General features: G+C 40.2%; 1 protein-coding gene across 4 annotated transcripts in view; it reads right to left on the bottom strand.

Moving 5' to 3' along the window:
- Window positions 1–17740, bottom strand: part of TBCD (tubulin folding cofactor D) — a 125954-nt gene that overhangs the window by 94811 nt on the left and 13403 nt on the right. For all 4 annotated transcript variants that reach the window (XM_082213799.1, XM_082213802.1, XM_082213801.1 and 1 more), the window contains exons 8-12: window positions 16832–16964; window positions 6092–6137; window positions 3291–3423; window positions 1452–1600; window positions 541–601 (exon numbers count right to left, since the gene is read on the bottom strand). In XM_082213799.1, coding sequence (XP_082069925.1) covers window positions 541–601; window positions 1452–1600; window positions 3291–3423; window positions 6092–6137; window positions 16832–16964 — 522 coding nt within the window. The remainder of the gene's footprint in view (window positions 1–540; window positions 602–1451; window positions 1601–3290; window positions 3424–6091; window positions 6138–16831; window positions 16965–17740) is intronic.

Genomic DNA, 17740 nt, shown 5'->3' with positions numbered 1-17740 from the left:
ATTTTCAGACTGAGTCTGAAGTGCAGAACTCACTTCAACACTCAGTCTTCGCATTTTCTGCTTCTGTTTTCCTTGTCCCCTATACCTGCTTTGTGTAACTTCCAGGCCAAAGATGGCTAATCAGTGGCCCTTCAGATGCTGAAAACCACAACTTCCAGCATCCCTAGCCACTGCATGCTACAGGTCTCAAGAGACATTTGCCCTGACATCAAAAGTAAAGATGATGCTTCCTTACTCTGAACTGGAGCTCATTTTCCTTTTAGGTATTTAAGAATGCTTTAAAGAAAAGAAAACGGTACCGCCTCTAGAATCAGCTGCCCAATATGGCTGCTTGAGGGCAAACCTCTCAAAAAGTCCAGTAATTAATTAGTACAAAGGGAAGATCTGTGGACTTGGAAGCCTAGAAAACAGGAGGTAGGTGGAAGTAAGAGCTGGCACTGAATTCTAGGTACTGAATTCAAATAGCCAACCATGTGGCTTTAGTTAATGGATATTTAAATATTAATCACTGTAAAGCCTATTTGATTTGAGGATACCTACCCTTTTGCTGCAGACCATCTGACAATGGTGTCCTTGTCTTTCAGTCCAATCAGCAATTGCTCTGGAAAAACATATGTTTTTGAAATATAAATCACAATAGGAAGCTAAAAGCATCCATAGGTCTATATTTTGTCACAGGCCTTTTCTAGATCAGGCTCCTTATCCGGGGGGAAATAAGTGGCCTTTATTCACCGCTTCACTAGTTCTAGCCACATCAAGAGATATCCTCAAACCCGTCTCAATGAAAGGTATTTGTGGTGCCTTCCTCCTGAGGGTGGCATTGGAAGGAAATAAAAGCTTTTATTTATCTCTGCTGAAGAGAATACAATGGATGGTGAGCAGACACCTTTTTATTCAAAAAAGTGAGGGGAAAATATATCTTTTTAAGAATGATAGAACATTCAAAACATTGTAAGAAGGCAGAAAAGGACGCACAACGCAGCACAAAGTGATGCTATCAGCAACCACCAACAGAAAAGGGAGGCAGAGAGAAAAGCAAAAGTCAAGAGCACCTACAAGAATTATAGCACTATTACCCCTTAAATGTTAAAAGAGACCTTGGCTTAAATCATTTACATTCTTGCTTTGCAGGTTAACCATAAGGAGTAAGGAGATCCTTAGAAGCAAACAAAGAAACCACAGCTGTATTTAGTGAAGCCATCCCATCTGAAGAGATAAGCCTGCACAAAGTGATTTCCTCTCCCTCTTCTCTCCCTGTGTGCCCCCCACACCTTACCCAAATCTGTTCTGCAGGTTTCCGTCTGATTAGATGGGGGGGGGGGGGTTTGCAGAGAAAAAAAAGAAAGGCCTGCTATATAGCCAGAAGTCCTTAGACTAATGGGATACAACCACATGTTCGCACTGGCTATGGTATCAGACCTTACACTGCTTCCCATTTTCATCAAACACACCTATAACATTTTCAACCTCTCCTGGGATGTCATATTCCTCTTCCTCCTCCTCCTCCTTGACAGCCGTTGCATTTATTGCTTCCTGTGCAGCAGGACTACTTGCAGAAAACTGCAAATTTGCAGCTAAAGAACGGAAACCCCGTTGATACCTAGAAAGAGAAACTTGGAATAGTTATTATATTCCAAAAAGGTCAAAGAGTTTTCTCATACACTGTATGTATCCCCTTCAAAAACATCAATGTAGTGTACTTCAAAAATGTAAGATATTAACTTTTAAATGCATTTCTCTTCTGTAGGGAATAGCACCTAGCAGCCACAACTTAAGAAGGCTTCTTCAATATTCCTCAGGGAAGTTGCCTGTGGTCAGTTGCTGCTTGCTTACTGTTGCATCACTTATTAAAATAATAAAACATTTTTAATAACAAAAACACTCATCTGTTTACTTCCAAAGGAATACGGCACATTAATTCAAGCAATGACTGCTCATATGCCTAATGGCATAAATATCAAGGGATACGTACAAGCAATATGTAAACCATATCACTTTTTTTAAAAAAAATCCCTTTTGTGTCCTCATGACATAAGTACTCATTTTGTTTATTAAGACTGTGAGAACCTTTCAGACCCCAAAATATATACTTTAGGCATACTCAACATCTAGGTGTGCCCCATGGAATTTTTGATATTCACCCCTTCTAATGGGAGTTTCAAAAAGGTTTCACACATGGCAACAGATTGGTGATCGTTTGAGAAAAGTTTGAACTAGTGCATAGAGAACTAGTGCACTTCTTTAGATCCAGCCATAGAAAATAAAGCTCTTCAACTCAAGTGTTTGAAGAAAACCTTATGTTTAAATTCTGAAAAACTAAAAACAGCAGCAAATTACAGCAACACAAAATGCATTTAAGATGCTAAACTAGGATCTGGGTTTTGCAGTAAAAAGATCGCAATCTGCAACAATAAACACTTTGCTTAAGGCAACGCTTAAAGGTAAAATGTTCAGCTCAACTAAGGATAAAAAGTGGATTGTATCATCAATAGTGATACCAGGACAAGGTACAACATGCTTTGTTGGACTGGTAGGACTGTAGCTGGGCTGCCAAGCAAATGCTTTGCCTGCACAAAGTCTCAAGTTCAATCCCCAGTATGTCCTCGTAGGGCTAGTAAACATTCTCACCTGAAACACTGGAAAACTGTTGCTAGTCAGTTTTGACAAAAGAAAATAGACAGCCTGGACTTCATTTGAAGCTGTTTCCTATTTCTGTTTCCAGCTAACACAACAGAAAAAGCTAAAAATAGTAACACATTAATGAAAATAGATATAAAAGGGGAGGGAGCCCCCCAAAGTAATAAGCAAAATGAAGAAAGCAATAATTGGCTGAGAATATAAATTTCCATGGGACTGTGACTTTTTAAATGTAAGCAAAGTGTGAATAAGACTGGAAATTCTGTAAACTGGTTGGATTACACTGCACACATCTAATTCCTAACTTTATTTTGTTTTGCTTTTGAAGGTGGGGGACAGGAACACCATATCGCCTTGGATTTTAGTGGACCTGAATTTATTCATGGAAAGGTTATTTAAATCCAGAACAAAATATGCAAAATACTGAACTGATAATGTAATACAAAAAAATACAAATACAACGTAATACAGGGAAGCAGTCGCTTCTATCTCTGGAATAGCCATGTATATTTAAAACATAACTTCTGATCACCAAATGAACATGTGGTGATCTATTACTCATCCGCCCCTAACAATGAAAGATAGCTTTATAGTTCACCTTAGTCCAATAAAAGGAAGAGGCAAGTAAAAACATGAGTCTGAAAAGAACAAACCTCCACTTTGCCACCTTTGGCTTAAGAAATGTCAGGCCAAGTCGCTGAACAAGTTTCACTCCCAGCTTGCGAAGGAGTGTTTGGTTACTTTCAGAGAACTTGCAGTTATCAAGGCAGTCAAGCACTGTAGAAGCTGCAGTGAAGAAACGTCTCGTGAATAAATGTGATATACTTTTATTTTTTCATATTACTTTAATCCATGATAGACACAAGGTTCTGGGAAGTTCTAACTCCAAGTCTAGCAAGACGTTTATCTATATTCCTTTAGAAAGCGTTAGTTATGATATTTACAGCTTTCAGTATACTAGTCACAACTCAGTGAGCATGCATGTGTGGTATAAACTCTATTGGCCCCAATTAGGATCATGCTGAAAGATTAATAAAATTCAAAGCATATTTTGAAGGAAAACATTTAGCTATAAACTTTAGGCAACCTGTGGTTTCAGAGGAGCAAATCCATACATTTTGTAGAAGGCTTAACTAACCTTTCCCTCCCTTACCCACCCTTTTTCTAAATGAGTGATTAATTCTGAAGGGAAATAATGTTGAGAAGTATTTGAGTTGTTCTCATTAAACAATATCTTCCCTTTTTTTAATCCTTAAACATACTGGGTGATCTCCAAAATCTTGCCACTCATACAACGGCACCTGCCTTTCCTCTCTACTTGCTGCGCGCACATGCACCACCCCAATCTGTTCCAGAAGACATAGCAACCTTCCAAAACAGGTTTGTGGGTGCACAGGAATGCAGGGAAGAGGAGAGGAAGGGCAAGTTGCATTTCACAAGTAGATGCCCATTCCACCGGTGGGCACTGGATTTCACCCATTGTTATAACTTTCCCTCAGGATAATTATTTCCAGTTTTATGCTACTGTTTTAGTTTGAAACAGGCATAGGCAAACTCGGCCCTCCAGATGTTTTGGGACTACAACTCCCATCATTCCTAGCTAACAGGATCAGTGGTCAGGGATGGTGGGAGTTGTAGTCCCAAAACATCTGGAGAGCCACGTTTGCCTATGCCTGGTTTAAAACCTTATTTTATATTTTTTGTTTTTGTTATTGTTTGTATGATACTGAATGTGGACCACCTTGAGAGGGCTTTTGAATAAACGTAAATATATTTTTGCCTATCTCTAGTTAGACGGATTTTAAAAATATATTTTATTACCACCAGAGATACATACAGTGGTGCCCCGCAAGACAAATGCCTCGCAAGACGAAAAACCCGCTAGACGATAGGGTTTTCCGTTTTTCGATGCGCTTCGCAAGACGAATTTCCCTATGGGCTTGCTTCGCAAGACGAAAATTTCTTGCAAGTCTTGCGATTTTTTTTCGCTTCCCCCTTTTTTCTAAGCCGCTAAGCCACTAATAGCCTTTTAGCCGCTAAGCCTTTAATAGCCGCTAAACCGCTAATAGCGCTATCCGCTAATAGGGTTGCTTCGCAAGACGAAAAAACCGCTAGACGAAGAGACTCGCGGAATGGATTATTTTCGTCTTGCGAGGCACCACTGTACTGGGTGTGTTGTGGATTTTGTTACAATGTGAATAGAAAAAAGTACTTTCTTTACTATCTCTCTAGAATCCTTCCTAAATATAAGAGAATGAAAATATACTTGAGGCGAAGATGATACTACTAATAGCCAAAGGAAGAGGGGGGAAAGGCTGGTTATATTTGTCACCTGAAGCAATGCTTAACTATGTTAAAGAATTTCCCTAAGGCTACCATATTAATAGAAGAACCAGAAAACCTGCATAGCTCTGTAATTCAGTTAGCATTCTTCCAGAATACATAGTAAATATGCCGATTTTAAAAGGTGCTGTGGATCTCGTTCAGATATGAAGATGGCTGCATATCCTAGCTTGCTTTGAAGTTGTTAATGACAGCTTTCTAATTCAGACAAAATGGAAAACTAAAATTTATGAAAGCTTTACTGGTTTGTTTGTCAGCTTGTGCAAAAAGGGCTCATTTTTATGTCAGTTTATTAAGCTGTGATACGATCATCTGAATTCAGCCACTATTTTCCTCTATCCATATAAATACATTGATGCTTACGGCTACAAGTGTCAATCTTTGTTACTGAGCAGTGATAAAATGTCACTGGTCAACAGAGGCACTCTTTCAGCAACTATCATACTCACATACATATGTTTTTGTAGGAATCAATGTAAGAGATGGACTAATATGTACAGAAAAATAAAGCAATTTAGGTATTGTAAGTCATGCCCAAATCCACTATAAAAGTGTAAAAAGTTGGGCACATTTCCACCAAAGGGTAGCACTTAAGTTCATTGACTTGGATTCGAAAAACCATCAGCAGAAGCCAACAGAAATTGACTTCCCTTCTTCCACAATCCTCCCAACAAAAGGCCCCCTAGAACAGCATAGGATGGGACATAGAAGCCTCATATTGGACAAAACTTGCCCGAACATGTTGCCTCTATCCACTTCTGGGATATTTTTTTCTTCCCAACAGCACCCCACAATCCATCCCATGTTGTTCAACAGTGGCCCACAACCTCCACCAAAGCTTTTGGGGACCCAGGGGCTAACTTTCTTTCCAGTTCACAGTTCTCAGAATCCAAGCAGATGCTTCAAAACTCTCGCTGTGAAACCAACAGGACTTAACAATGTTTTTGTTTTATTATGTATTTTGTGTTCTTATTTTGTATTTTTATGTTGCAAGCCACCCTGCGATCTTCGGATAAATGAATAAAATAAACAAGTAACTTTGGCTGCCTTACAATCATTGTCATTCTTGTAATGGGAATTAAGATATTTATAATATTACGAAGTTTCTTACCATACGGCAAACAGTCTTCCCTTTTGCCGTGTTTAAAAAGTTGTGCCTGGAAAGTGAAAGAAAAAAAATGTGTTACTAAAATGATGGAACAGGAAGAGACGATCCTAAAAGACAGGGTTTTTTGTTTGTTTTTTAAAGAATCGCTTTTTCAGGCTTGAAACAGAAGCCGTAAATAGAATATAGTCTGGTTTGCACGGAACACCAAGCAAAACCATGTATTAGCACAAACGTGTGTTTCCAGAGATGAGAATGTAGCCACTTCACTCCTCCCCTGGTCCTGGTCCTCTCACATTTCCAATGGCCAAACCATGGTTTGGCTAGCATGTCTTCAAATCCAGGCTTTTGATCTGTCTTGCTTCAGATAAATCCCTGTTCCTATGGGACCTTGTTGCATTTTCAAAACATATCCTAAATTTGAGGAAATGCAAGATGTAAAGTAATCCTATAACCTAAGCAGCTTAGTTTGCTACAGATAAGAACTTCTATGCTGAAAGACTTTCTATCTTCTCCGTTCTTGCCTTAGCAATTTCTGGATGCGTAATCATACAGCCTAGCGAAAAGGAAACTGTCTAAACTGGTTTAGTCTCATATTTACCCACTCTCTACTTTGGCAGAGAGCTCTACCACCCTGCTAGTTCTGTAGGACTTAAAAGCCCTCATGGTTTTGCAAACCTCTATGATGCATCTTCACTACATAAGAAACGGATGGAGGGAGCAATACAAAAATATGCTCATTTGGAGTCCAACATACAGGCAACAAATGTTGACAGCTCTAGGATGCCAAAGTGGGAATCACCATAAGAGAAGAAAAAACTAGACATGACCAAAATGTTTAAGATAGCAAAGAAAATATGAGAAGCAGAATCTTAACATTTTGATGGCTCTCGCTTGGGTTTTATTCTCTACTGCTCAGGGGCCAGATGCAATCTGAGTCTACAATATATTGTTATACATTGTTATGATTTAAGCAATTTCGCAATCTTCACCTGTTTTAGTCAGTAAACCTGTCATCAAATGTAAGCCTCAAGACTGTGAAGCTATGACACACACTAGCCAATGTCCACCCAAACTGCACATTTCTGGCTACTCCCAGTGCTCTTGCACAACATGAATTAACCGAGAAACAAAATAATAATCATGGCTGCTATCTGGGATTTTGGACTGGTAGCAGGTTTAGTTTGTTTAACCAAATGCACTGAGGATACAGTCATTTGCAATGCAATCTAAACTAGCCTTAGAATGTATATCAAAAGAAAGAAAGAACTTTTCTCCTTCCCTAAGTTATTATATGTAAATATGTACACGGACGCGGGTGGCGCTGTGGGTAAAACCTCAGTGCCTAGGACTTGCTGATCATATGGTCGGCGGTTCGAATCCCCGCGGCAGGGTGAGCTCCCGTCGTTCGGTCCCAGCTCCTGCCCACCTAGCAGTTCCAAAGCACTCTTAAGTGCAAGTAGATAAATAGGGACCGCTTTATAGCGGGAAGGTAAACGGCGTTTCCGTGTGCTGCGCTGGTGCAGGCTCGCCAGCTGCAGCTTCGTCACGCTGGCCACGTGACCCGGAAGTGTCTTTGGACGGCGCCGGCTCACGGCCTCTAGAGCGAGATGAGCACGCAACCCTAGAGTCGGACACGACTGGCCCGTACGGGCAGGGGTTCCTTTACCTTTACCTTTATGTACATGGAACAAGAGACACTTATATGTATGGATATCCTGAAATTTTATATTACTGCAAGTGAACACCACACTTTTCCCCCCTAGCAGTAGCATCCACCATCAAATCATACAAGTCACCATGGGTATGGCTCAATAGGACACAAAAACAAGCTCTATTGGAGCTGAGGAGAAAGCATTTCACAAGGGAAACTGTGCAAGTCAGTGTTGCAGTCTGAATGATAGTGTTGTATTTAATTATGAAAGTGTGGGCTGGATCGTGCCAGAAGTTTCTTAAACTAAAAGAGCAATGACTAAAGCAACCCAAAGAATATCCCTATGAGTTATTCATTTTTACCCATTCATTTAAACGTTCAGAGACTCCAGACTGGGTACTTTATTTTAGCCTATGTTTTGTCACTCCAGTAGGAAGGAAGCCTTCCAGATAAATATGGCCAGGAGTTAAAATTAAAGGAACATAGCCCAACCCTAGAAGTATTTCCTCCTATGGAACAACTATTTACAGACTTAAGTAATTTCAACTACAGTGCATATGCAACAAAAACTCCCCGAGGCTATGCACCTGCTTTGTTTTAGGTTTTAATGAACAGCATTTCATGATCTTAAAAGTAGCATTAATGAACACTACATTGCAACGTACAGAAAACACCTTGAGGATTAGGATCAGTTTAAGGCTTTTAAATAAAAAAGATGCTAGTAGCAGAGGACTTTCAACAGATCTTGACACTTCCCTGCTAACAATGTTAAAAATGCCAGCTATATTTGTGCCAGAAAGAAGGGCCCCCCCAAAAAAAAAAATCAGGAGCCTTGCAGAGATATATGTAATATTACTTAAATCTTTCGGAGCGCTAACTCAAGATCTTCACAGAGCTTTTAGAGAGATGTTCACATCATAAACATTGTTGAGCAATCACCAGACTATATAGGGATTTTCACCTGTGACAGAAATCCATGAAAAGAGGTTAAACCAATAGGCTTGACTGCATAAAAGATGTTATCATAGACATAGCTGGATCTTTCCGATTCAGAATAACTTTTGGTTGAGTGTACATAAACATAAGGCCTTGGCTGGCTGCAAGTCATTGTCAGGACTCTTCTTAAGTCTGGGATAGCTCACTCAGTAGACCATGAGACACTCAATCTCAGAGCCGTGGCTTCGAGCCCCACATTGGGTGACAGCATTCAAGGGGATTGGACTAGATGACCCTCATTGTCCCTTCCAGCTCTACCATTCTATGATTCTAATCACCTAAAAGGAGTTGGAATTAGTTCCACATTCCGTCAGTTAAGATGGCAATATGTACACAGGACTCAAGGCCAGAACTAAAGTCCCCTAGGACCTCCCAATGTGTCCTTTCATTCCCAACACGAAGTGAATCAACTATAGGGCTATGAATCACATGCTGAAGTATCAACTTAACATGAGCCCAGTGTAGAATAGTTTATCAGAATAGAGATATAAACTTTTCGCATTGCAGGCTTACTCTCTCATTGAGATCATCATAATTGAGATCATCAGTTAAGGCTAAAGAATATGTCCCCCTAACATCTGATCTGCACTTGGAACAGACACGGGAGAGGATCTTTTCTGTGGCCAAGCCTAGGTTCCCTGCTAAGGCAGCCTACTTTGCTCTCTGCAATAGTATTTTGCAGAAGCATTTTAAAAAAAAACTTTTTAGAAGGCATTTCATTTGATTTTAATTTCTTCCCAAAAGTTTTAGGACTCGCTTGTCTTTTTAGAGCCGTGGCTTCTCTGGAGGAAACTTTTACTGGCTAGGTGACTCACTCTCTCCCCTACCTCCACCTGTAACATGGGAGTAGTACTTCTCAAATTCATAGAGTTGTTATAAAGAAAAACCCAATAACGTTCCTAAAGCACATACATAAAATAGTTGGTTATCTTTGACAATAACTACAGGAGTTCTGTACTTAGTTACAATATAGATGTGTTTTAGAGTTTGGGTGAATAATAACAACACAATGGTACCTCGGGTTACAGATGCTTCAGGTTACAGACTCCGCTAACCCAGAAATAGTACCTCGGGTTAAGAACTTTGCTTCAAGATGAGAACAGAAATCACACGGCAGCAGCGGGAGGCCCCCATTAGCTAAAGTGGTACCTCAGGTTAAGAACAGTTTCAGGTTAGGAACGGACCTTCAGAACGAATTAAGTTCTTAACTCGAGGTACCACTGTAAAGCAGAGATGGGCAAAAATAGTCAGGGTGGAAAACCATCGCATGGGGATATACCTAGTTTATTTGCTTGTACGACCCTATCCAGGTGCATTCAAACTACATTCCACCAAGTTCAACAAGACTTGGAACTCATTTTATAGCATAGATGAGAGAGAGGTGGTGCTTTCATATTGACTCTCTCCTGAAGCAACAAAAGGTGTGCAAAGGTCTCAGCTGCAGAAACCTATTTCTAATTAGGAAGCCAATAATATGTTTGCTTTGTCTTGTCTTCAGGAACTTTAAAAGGCCACAGCACATTATGTTAAAAGCAGGGGAAGGTGTCTATTATATGCCTTGGGCATTCCAAAGTTACACCACGTTCCTTCCATATTAATGGGGGCGCATAACATGTGCCAAACTAACCAGCCTGCTGAGAGGAATGCAGCTCTCTCTCTTTTAAATAATTACACCACCTACAAATTAAAGAAAACCATTGGCGTATCCTAGCGACAGAAGTGTCAGATCTGGTTTTGTTGCTTTTGAAATAACATGGTGCAAGGTACAAACAAGAACTAGTTTCTTAGTAATCAGGGTAAAACCTGACACACCTCCTAATTGTCTGCATAACCCACTTTGGTTTTGCCTTTGTAAGATGTAAGAATCAGCATTACCTCTGGGAAATCTTCCCCAAGCTATACAAATCATCACTATTTAAGACTGGCATGACTGCTTGGCAGCAGGTACATCTTGCTGCCAAACAGATGGGAATTTGCAGTTACCCTCTGGCTCCAGTAAACTATGAGCAATGGGTTGTGCCCAACCTTAAGGGAAGATTGAAGAGAGCACAGTCAATTGCTCTTCAGCACCCCTCACAGGTCAGACAAGCAATTCACTGTCTCTAGTCCCATTTGCCCACCACACATTACTAAAAGTGCAAGAGAGTATAACAGTTGAGGAATGATTTCAAGAGGAAATCACCTGGGTCAAGGAGGAGCCTATACCCAAATTAGGACAAGTTTCATATAAGCCACAGGAAGCATGCACCTGCCAATGCACTTGGGCTGGCTACTATTAGAATCCGGGGGCTCTCAGCTTTGTTTTTCGTACATGAAGGGAACTTCCCATTCCCTCCTTCACTCTGTAGCCCCCTGCACCACCTGAAAAATTTGTCAAAAGGACTGGGGGACCCCCATGAAGAGCATGAGATGGGCCATGATGTTGCTAGGAAAGAGGGAAAGTGACCATACTTAGGCACGTACTTTGTGCAAGCAGAACCCCGCTGCTACAGGAAACCTTCATCCAGTTCTGACCAGCTTCCCACGCCCTCACTTCCCTCTTTAAGGGAACACAGGGGAGAGGAAGGGACTACAAGGCCCCTTCTGTGAACTTTCTTCTGTTCACAGGATCGATAACATTGTTCTATAATTAATAGTTGCTTGACGCAATTTAGGGGAGGAACCACAGAACAGCTGTATAGCACAAAATGCCCCAGACTTCATCCTCAGATTCTCCAAGTAGGGCTGGAGGGGAAAACCTTGCTGAAACCCTGAAAATATTGCCAGTCAGAGTAGATCATACAGAGATGGTTAGATCAATGGTACAACATGGAATAAAACAACTTTCTTTGTACCCAATTTAAATGAGCATACAAATCAGGGACTTAGCAATTCACATAAATTTTTGAATGAACTTAATTTAAGCCCACACTGGAAAACTGTAAGTAGGATTAGAACCAAACTGGAATTGAACCTCCAAAATGGTCTGGTGGTGAGTGGGGGGGGGGCAGGATAATGCACTTCTTGTCACTTTCTTCCAAGAAGAAAGGGAAGGGACAAAGAAGGGAATCAGCTTAGAACCCCATCTAAGAGGCATGTCAGCTAAAGGCAGGCAGCAAACCTCCACATCAATGTGTCTAAAAATCTAGGTTAAAGGCTCTTCACAATTAGAGACATCAAACATAGGTATATGGGCAACCCTCATAGCTACACTTCTGTTTTTTGTGCCCCTGGGACTAAAGAACCGCATAGCAGGGCTATCTCTAACCTGGGGCACAGTCTACCACAGCACAGCAGTATTTACCAAACAATGCTTAAGAGCAGGGACAATTCTCAGAGAAATGCCCTTTTCTTAAGACACAAATAAAAATAGTTCTTAAGGTACTTCTTTTCACTAACTTGCTGCCTAGGATACTTTATTTTAAAGTCATTACTCACATTTGTGTACTGTATCTCTTATGAAAAGAAATTAAGCACAACTTAATAAGTTTCTATGCCCCAGGCTACTTCAAGATGAGGACATCGCTGTCACGCAAGAACTTGGTGTGCTACGCCCTGCAGGGCTAACAAAAAAAGTTGCTGGTTACACAGGGGCAGGTTTAGAAGCAAGCCTGCCAACACAGAGCGTTTATATTGTAAAGTTATTCAGTAGAAGCTTCTTGTAGTTATAGACCAATTGTAGGAGCTTTGCCACGAACTATTTCAAATGTATCCATAAGTCAACATGCACAGATACCAGAGCCTCAGGACCAAGCTACACCTTATGTTTAAAGGCATCACTGCGTCTAATGTGCAGATCAAAGCAAATTAATAAATGGGAGGGGAGGCTGAAAACCAATGGGATCAAAGACATGCAGAGGGAATATAACCTTTCCTTTGCCTGCTACAATCCTGAGCAAAACCCCTTTCCTGAGCTAGTGTTACTGAGAGAACATATCCCATTAGTGTACTAATGACCCCCCCATGCAATTTGCATTTTTAAAAGTCTTATCTCGTTTGGTCATCAAACTTTTAACGAAGGTTAACTACGGTTTCCCAAACCAGAAAAGTATCACATAGGTCCTCATGCTACACTTTTCCTAGCCTCCGTCAGTGTCATGCTGGCAACCAGCACAGGCTCACAGAACACACAGCCGACAAAGGCACATAATGCAAATATTGCCTGTCAACAGGAGAGTACATTCAGCAGCCAATGCTGCGTTTTACATTCAATACAGACATGCCTTATTTCAAAAGTGTATCTGAAAGAAATCAAGTAGTGCTACCTGTTGGCAATCCATCATTTCACAACAGGTGCGCTAACAACAGGTGCAGAAAAACAAGCCCATAAGTGGAATCAAGTTGTGCAATATGCAATGCATGTTTCAACAAGAACTATGTCAGTGTTAACCACTACGCATTAAATTACAAATTAAACAGCAGCATTCCTGTTTGCTCAGACCGATTCAGGAAGAAACATTCAAAGCTCAAGAACTGTTCAGATCCTACTTCTCTCCCCACTCTACCCCTCCCTGTCAAACTTCAACACGTGGTGAAACTGAGTGTGTGTCTTAGCAATGCAAGCACAATCCCCACCTTCTCAGCAGCTGGAGCCTATGTTCAGCAGCTACTGCTGCATTTTAGTTAGAATACTTCATCTGTACAGTGCTATGTTTATTTAAATGTACGACCCTGATTCCCTGAGATAGAACCTGCTTTTCTAGTGGCTTCTATATCACAAGGTTTGAGGAGAAAGATATAGCATTCATTTAAATACAGCCATTACCTTCTGTGCGTTGTGAGGTGTCAGGGGTGCAGCTCACAAACCCAAGATTCATATCCACCTTTGCATAAGAAATAGCAACTGAACAAGCTCTAAGAGCCTGCATCTTTCCACAAAAGCTGAACCACTTTGCTATAAAGATTGCCAAGGTAATTTGGCCACTGAATCTGCTCTGATGAAGTCACGAGGATGTAGCTGTTTATCACCTATTTTTACATAGCTAAATCCAGAAATGAAGCCCTCTTCCATTTTGTTATGCCATTTCAGCAAGTTATGTCGCTTCATAATCTTCAATATACGTCAAAGGCTTCAGGGAGTTGTATTCTTTAATGTGAAATAACTGCTGTAAATGGCACCCCCAAGCCAAATCTTACCTTACACAGAGACAGACTACTGGTACAGTCAATACCTCGGGTTGAAGTAGCTTCGGGATGAATATTTTCAGGTTGCGCTCTGTGGCGACCCAGAAGTAACGGAGCGCATTACTTCCGTGTTTCGCCGCTCGCGCATGCGCTCAAAATGATGTCACGCGCATGCGCAGAAGCGGCAAAACGCAACCCGCCTATGCGCGTCTTACGTTCGCTTCAGGATGCGAACGGGGCTCCGGAACGGATCCCGTTCGCATCCAGAGGTGCCGCTGTAGTCCATTGATACATTAAACCAAGTACTGTCTACTGTTTTCAAGATACCATACAAACCTTTTTCCTCAGACCTGATTTTTGAGTCATCTTTAGCTGGAGATGTTGAACCTGGACCAAGAAGATTATCTTAGGCACGCCACACTCCCTCAAGCCTTGCCTTCTCAGCCTCAGTTCCATCTTCCTTCACACTACCAGCTACATCTCTTACAAGGTTTGTGTAAGGACACCATATGTAATGCTTTAAGAAGCCTGAACTCTAAAAGGAAAAACACACTCCTTTTTTCAAGCACTACTCACTACCACTAGCAAAATGCCCATGGAATTTCATGGATGGGTTAATGGAAAGTGTTTTGTGTTTAAGGTAGGGAAGAGGGTTCCAGCTATTTCTGCATCAGATCTTGCATATTATCTCTATCCTTGCACCAGTCCTGTTTTCTACTATCTATCTAGACAGGCCAAGATTGGAGTGCTCTGTGTAGGCAGTGTCTGCTTTCTATACTCTTCCCAGATGTAATTGGGCTAGTATCCTATCCTATTGGGGCATGTCAAAAGTGGAAGAACTTGAATGTTATCCTACTTGGGCAGGCTTAATTATTTTAGGGAGGGACATCTATTTTTTAAAAAAAACCTGCTAAGCAAGGAGACTGAAATGTGTAATCAATGCAAATTCTACAACTATGCAGATACAATGTGAGCAAATATATCAAATGTAATATATTTATATAAATACCATTCAACATTCATAACACTAATTGTTGTTCATTTCCTTTTCTTTAATACTCGCTGACTCCATAATACCATTTGCCTGTCACCTGTAACTTTACCTTTCATTGTAAAAGGAGAAGAGCCACTGAATATATTGGGCAACTTATATTAGCCCCCTGGATGTGTGGCTGCAATCATATACACTAAACTGGAAGTAAATCCCATTGAACTTAATGAGACTTACTTCTGGATAGACATGCATGAGATTATGCTGCAAGCAGTCAATCTATCAACAGCAGAAAGATATAACCAAAAGGGCAACCTAATCAATGAAGTTGCTCAATATGCATGCCGCTCCTTAAGAGGAAGCAAAACCCAAACATAGACAGACAGGCTTAAGGTTCCTGGTTTCAAGAAAATTATAAATCATTCCAGTTTTGATTCAACTTGTTAAGTTTTCACCTGTTTCGTTTAACAGACACTAATAACAGGAGAAATAAAACCGCACGGAACAAAGGAATTATGATGCACATTTTGTGTCCTACATGTTTCATCATGCACCAGCAGCAATGATCAGCCTTTGTTAAGTGGATGTAGGTGGCATTTAACCCTTAAAACTTGCAAAACAGGAATCTGATAGGGTAAGAAAGGGAAAGGGAAAGAACTGCATATAAAAGCTTTTTCTACTACTAATAGCAAAATTCTTGTGAAACTCCACTAGTGTTACACTATGGTTCAACCAAACTGGGCAAGTATTTACAGATGAAGGCAAAGAGCTATCCATATAGAAGCCAGCTTGGTTTTGGGGCTATATCCAACCAAGCCATACAAAATTAGATCCACTGAAATCAATGGACCCAAATAATATAAGTCTACTGATTTCAATGAGCTTACTATGAATATAAATGAGCTGGATATAAACTTTAGTGTTTACTATTAATGCTACTGAGGGGAAATTAATGGACTACAATATGGGCTAATATTTGTGGTGGGGGGAAGAACTGCTTAAGTAGTGCCCGTGAATACAACCATTTACTTTCCTCAATAAAAGTAAATGCTTGGCATTCATACTATGCAGAAAAGCAAAGCATTTGAGGGCAATGGTTTTAGTGATGAACCAGAGGTTAGTGGAGCAGAGGAAGAATTTTTCACCCACCCTTCCTTTTAATCCCTTGTACTGTTGAATTCGTTGCAGCAAAGAGCAATGGGCAGTTAGGCCAGCTTGCCCACATACAGAATGGGTGTGTAAGGAACATAGCCTGCACATAAAATTTGACAAGCCTAATGTTGGCCCAGTTATAACACAACCCAGATTAGATCCTGGTTTAAGATGCTGATTTACAAGCAACAATTAAATGCAGCTTCCTGATTTAGATGTCAAGGGAACCTATGTAGTTTAACAAATCAGAACAGAAGTGCCAAAGTTGAGTGCATGAGTGGAGTGAATGAGGGAACAAGGGAAATTTGTTGAGCAAAATATTGTGTGACCTACCATGCAGAACGTTACCAGTACTACACTGGATACAATCCAGAATGTTTATCTTAGTTGATTTGCAATTATCAAATTCATTTCAGTCATAACCAAATTGGTAATAAATAAAGCCACAAATATGATTAATTAAAAATTAATGTTATCAATCCATTTTCAGTGGCAAATTATGGCAACATGCAAGTCTTCTTCTGGGGATGGTGCATATAATACTGGAAATCAGGTTTTCTGTATATTTAATACTTACACAGCTTTCGCAGCTGCAACTTCTCCTGCCACAGTGTTGTCAAGATGAAAAAATCTGTATCTGTATCACTCTCTGCTATGCAACTATTAATAGCAGAGAATTTTTGTTCCATATTGCATCTGGCAACCACATACTGTTCTTAAATAATGATAAATGTTTCCAAAGCTTAAGGGATGGGAAGGTAATTGAATGCCATCTACTGGGTTTCTGCCAACAAGAACATTTAGAGGAAAAATATTTCAGATTATCTTTGAAAGAAATAGCATTGTTTACCAGAGCTTGAAGCATGCCATCCATTACAATAGTTCCCTCCATAGTCTGAAAGGAGGATTTAGATAACATTGAAAGGGTCCAGTCCAGGAAGTCTGCCATTCTTTTTTGTTTGACATCAGGGCGGGTAATAAACCTGTTGCAGAAAAAAAAGAAACATTGCAAGTTACCTATTCACAGCAGTTCAGTTGGTAACTCATTTTTCCTGTTAGAAAAACTGGTTTTTTTGTTCCTAAAGGCAACTAGCCAATGGATGCTTTCCAACATATTTTGGATGGGAACATTCCAACTGTCAGCAATATAACCCTGTCTTTTTCTAAAGAAGCTCATAACCCAAAAAATTATGCTGTCACAGTTAACAGCCAAATTGTCTTAAAATTAGAGTGGGACACTTTATTTACATAAAGGGAATAATATTATGTGTGTTTTGCCTTACTGCTATCTGAAAAGCTGGAAGCAAATCAAGAGATAGAGTGAATACTTAGTCACTGAGGAAAACTGCAAATAACCAGAAAGGTAGCAGAACAATCCTAGGAGCAGAAGACAACTTCTATTCTTCTTACATGCTAATATTAGCAGAAGACCACAGTATTAGTTTCCACCAGTCTTATCAAGAAAGGTATATGTTCCCACTTCTTTTTTTACCAAAAACAGAACTGGAATGGCAAGTGCTTTATAGCGATATTTTTTAAACAAACAAACAAACAACAAAGATAAATACCAATATGAACTGCTGTCAAAAGGTTCATCTGTCACTATGTACCATTGACCAATCCAAAATAAAATGTTTGTCAGTTTGCTTAGAACTCCCACTAGATGTCACTAGAAATCTACATGTACTTTACTCCAATGCTCTGAGGCCAGTTTCATAATACAATCCATTTTCTGTGCCGCCTGAAGAGCCTTTTGCGA

The sequence above is a fragment of the Podarcis vaucheri genome, assembly GCF_965113315.1.
Source record: "Podarcis vaucheri genome assembly, chromosome: 2".
Lineage (NCBI taxonomy): Eukaryota > Metazoa > Chordata > Lepidosauria > Squamata > Lacertidae > Podarcis > Podarcis vaucheri.
The sequence above is the reverse complement of the archived record's forward strand: the minus strand, read 5'-3'. Positions and strand labels throughout refer to the sequence as shown.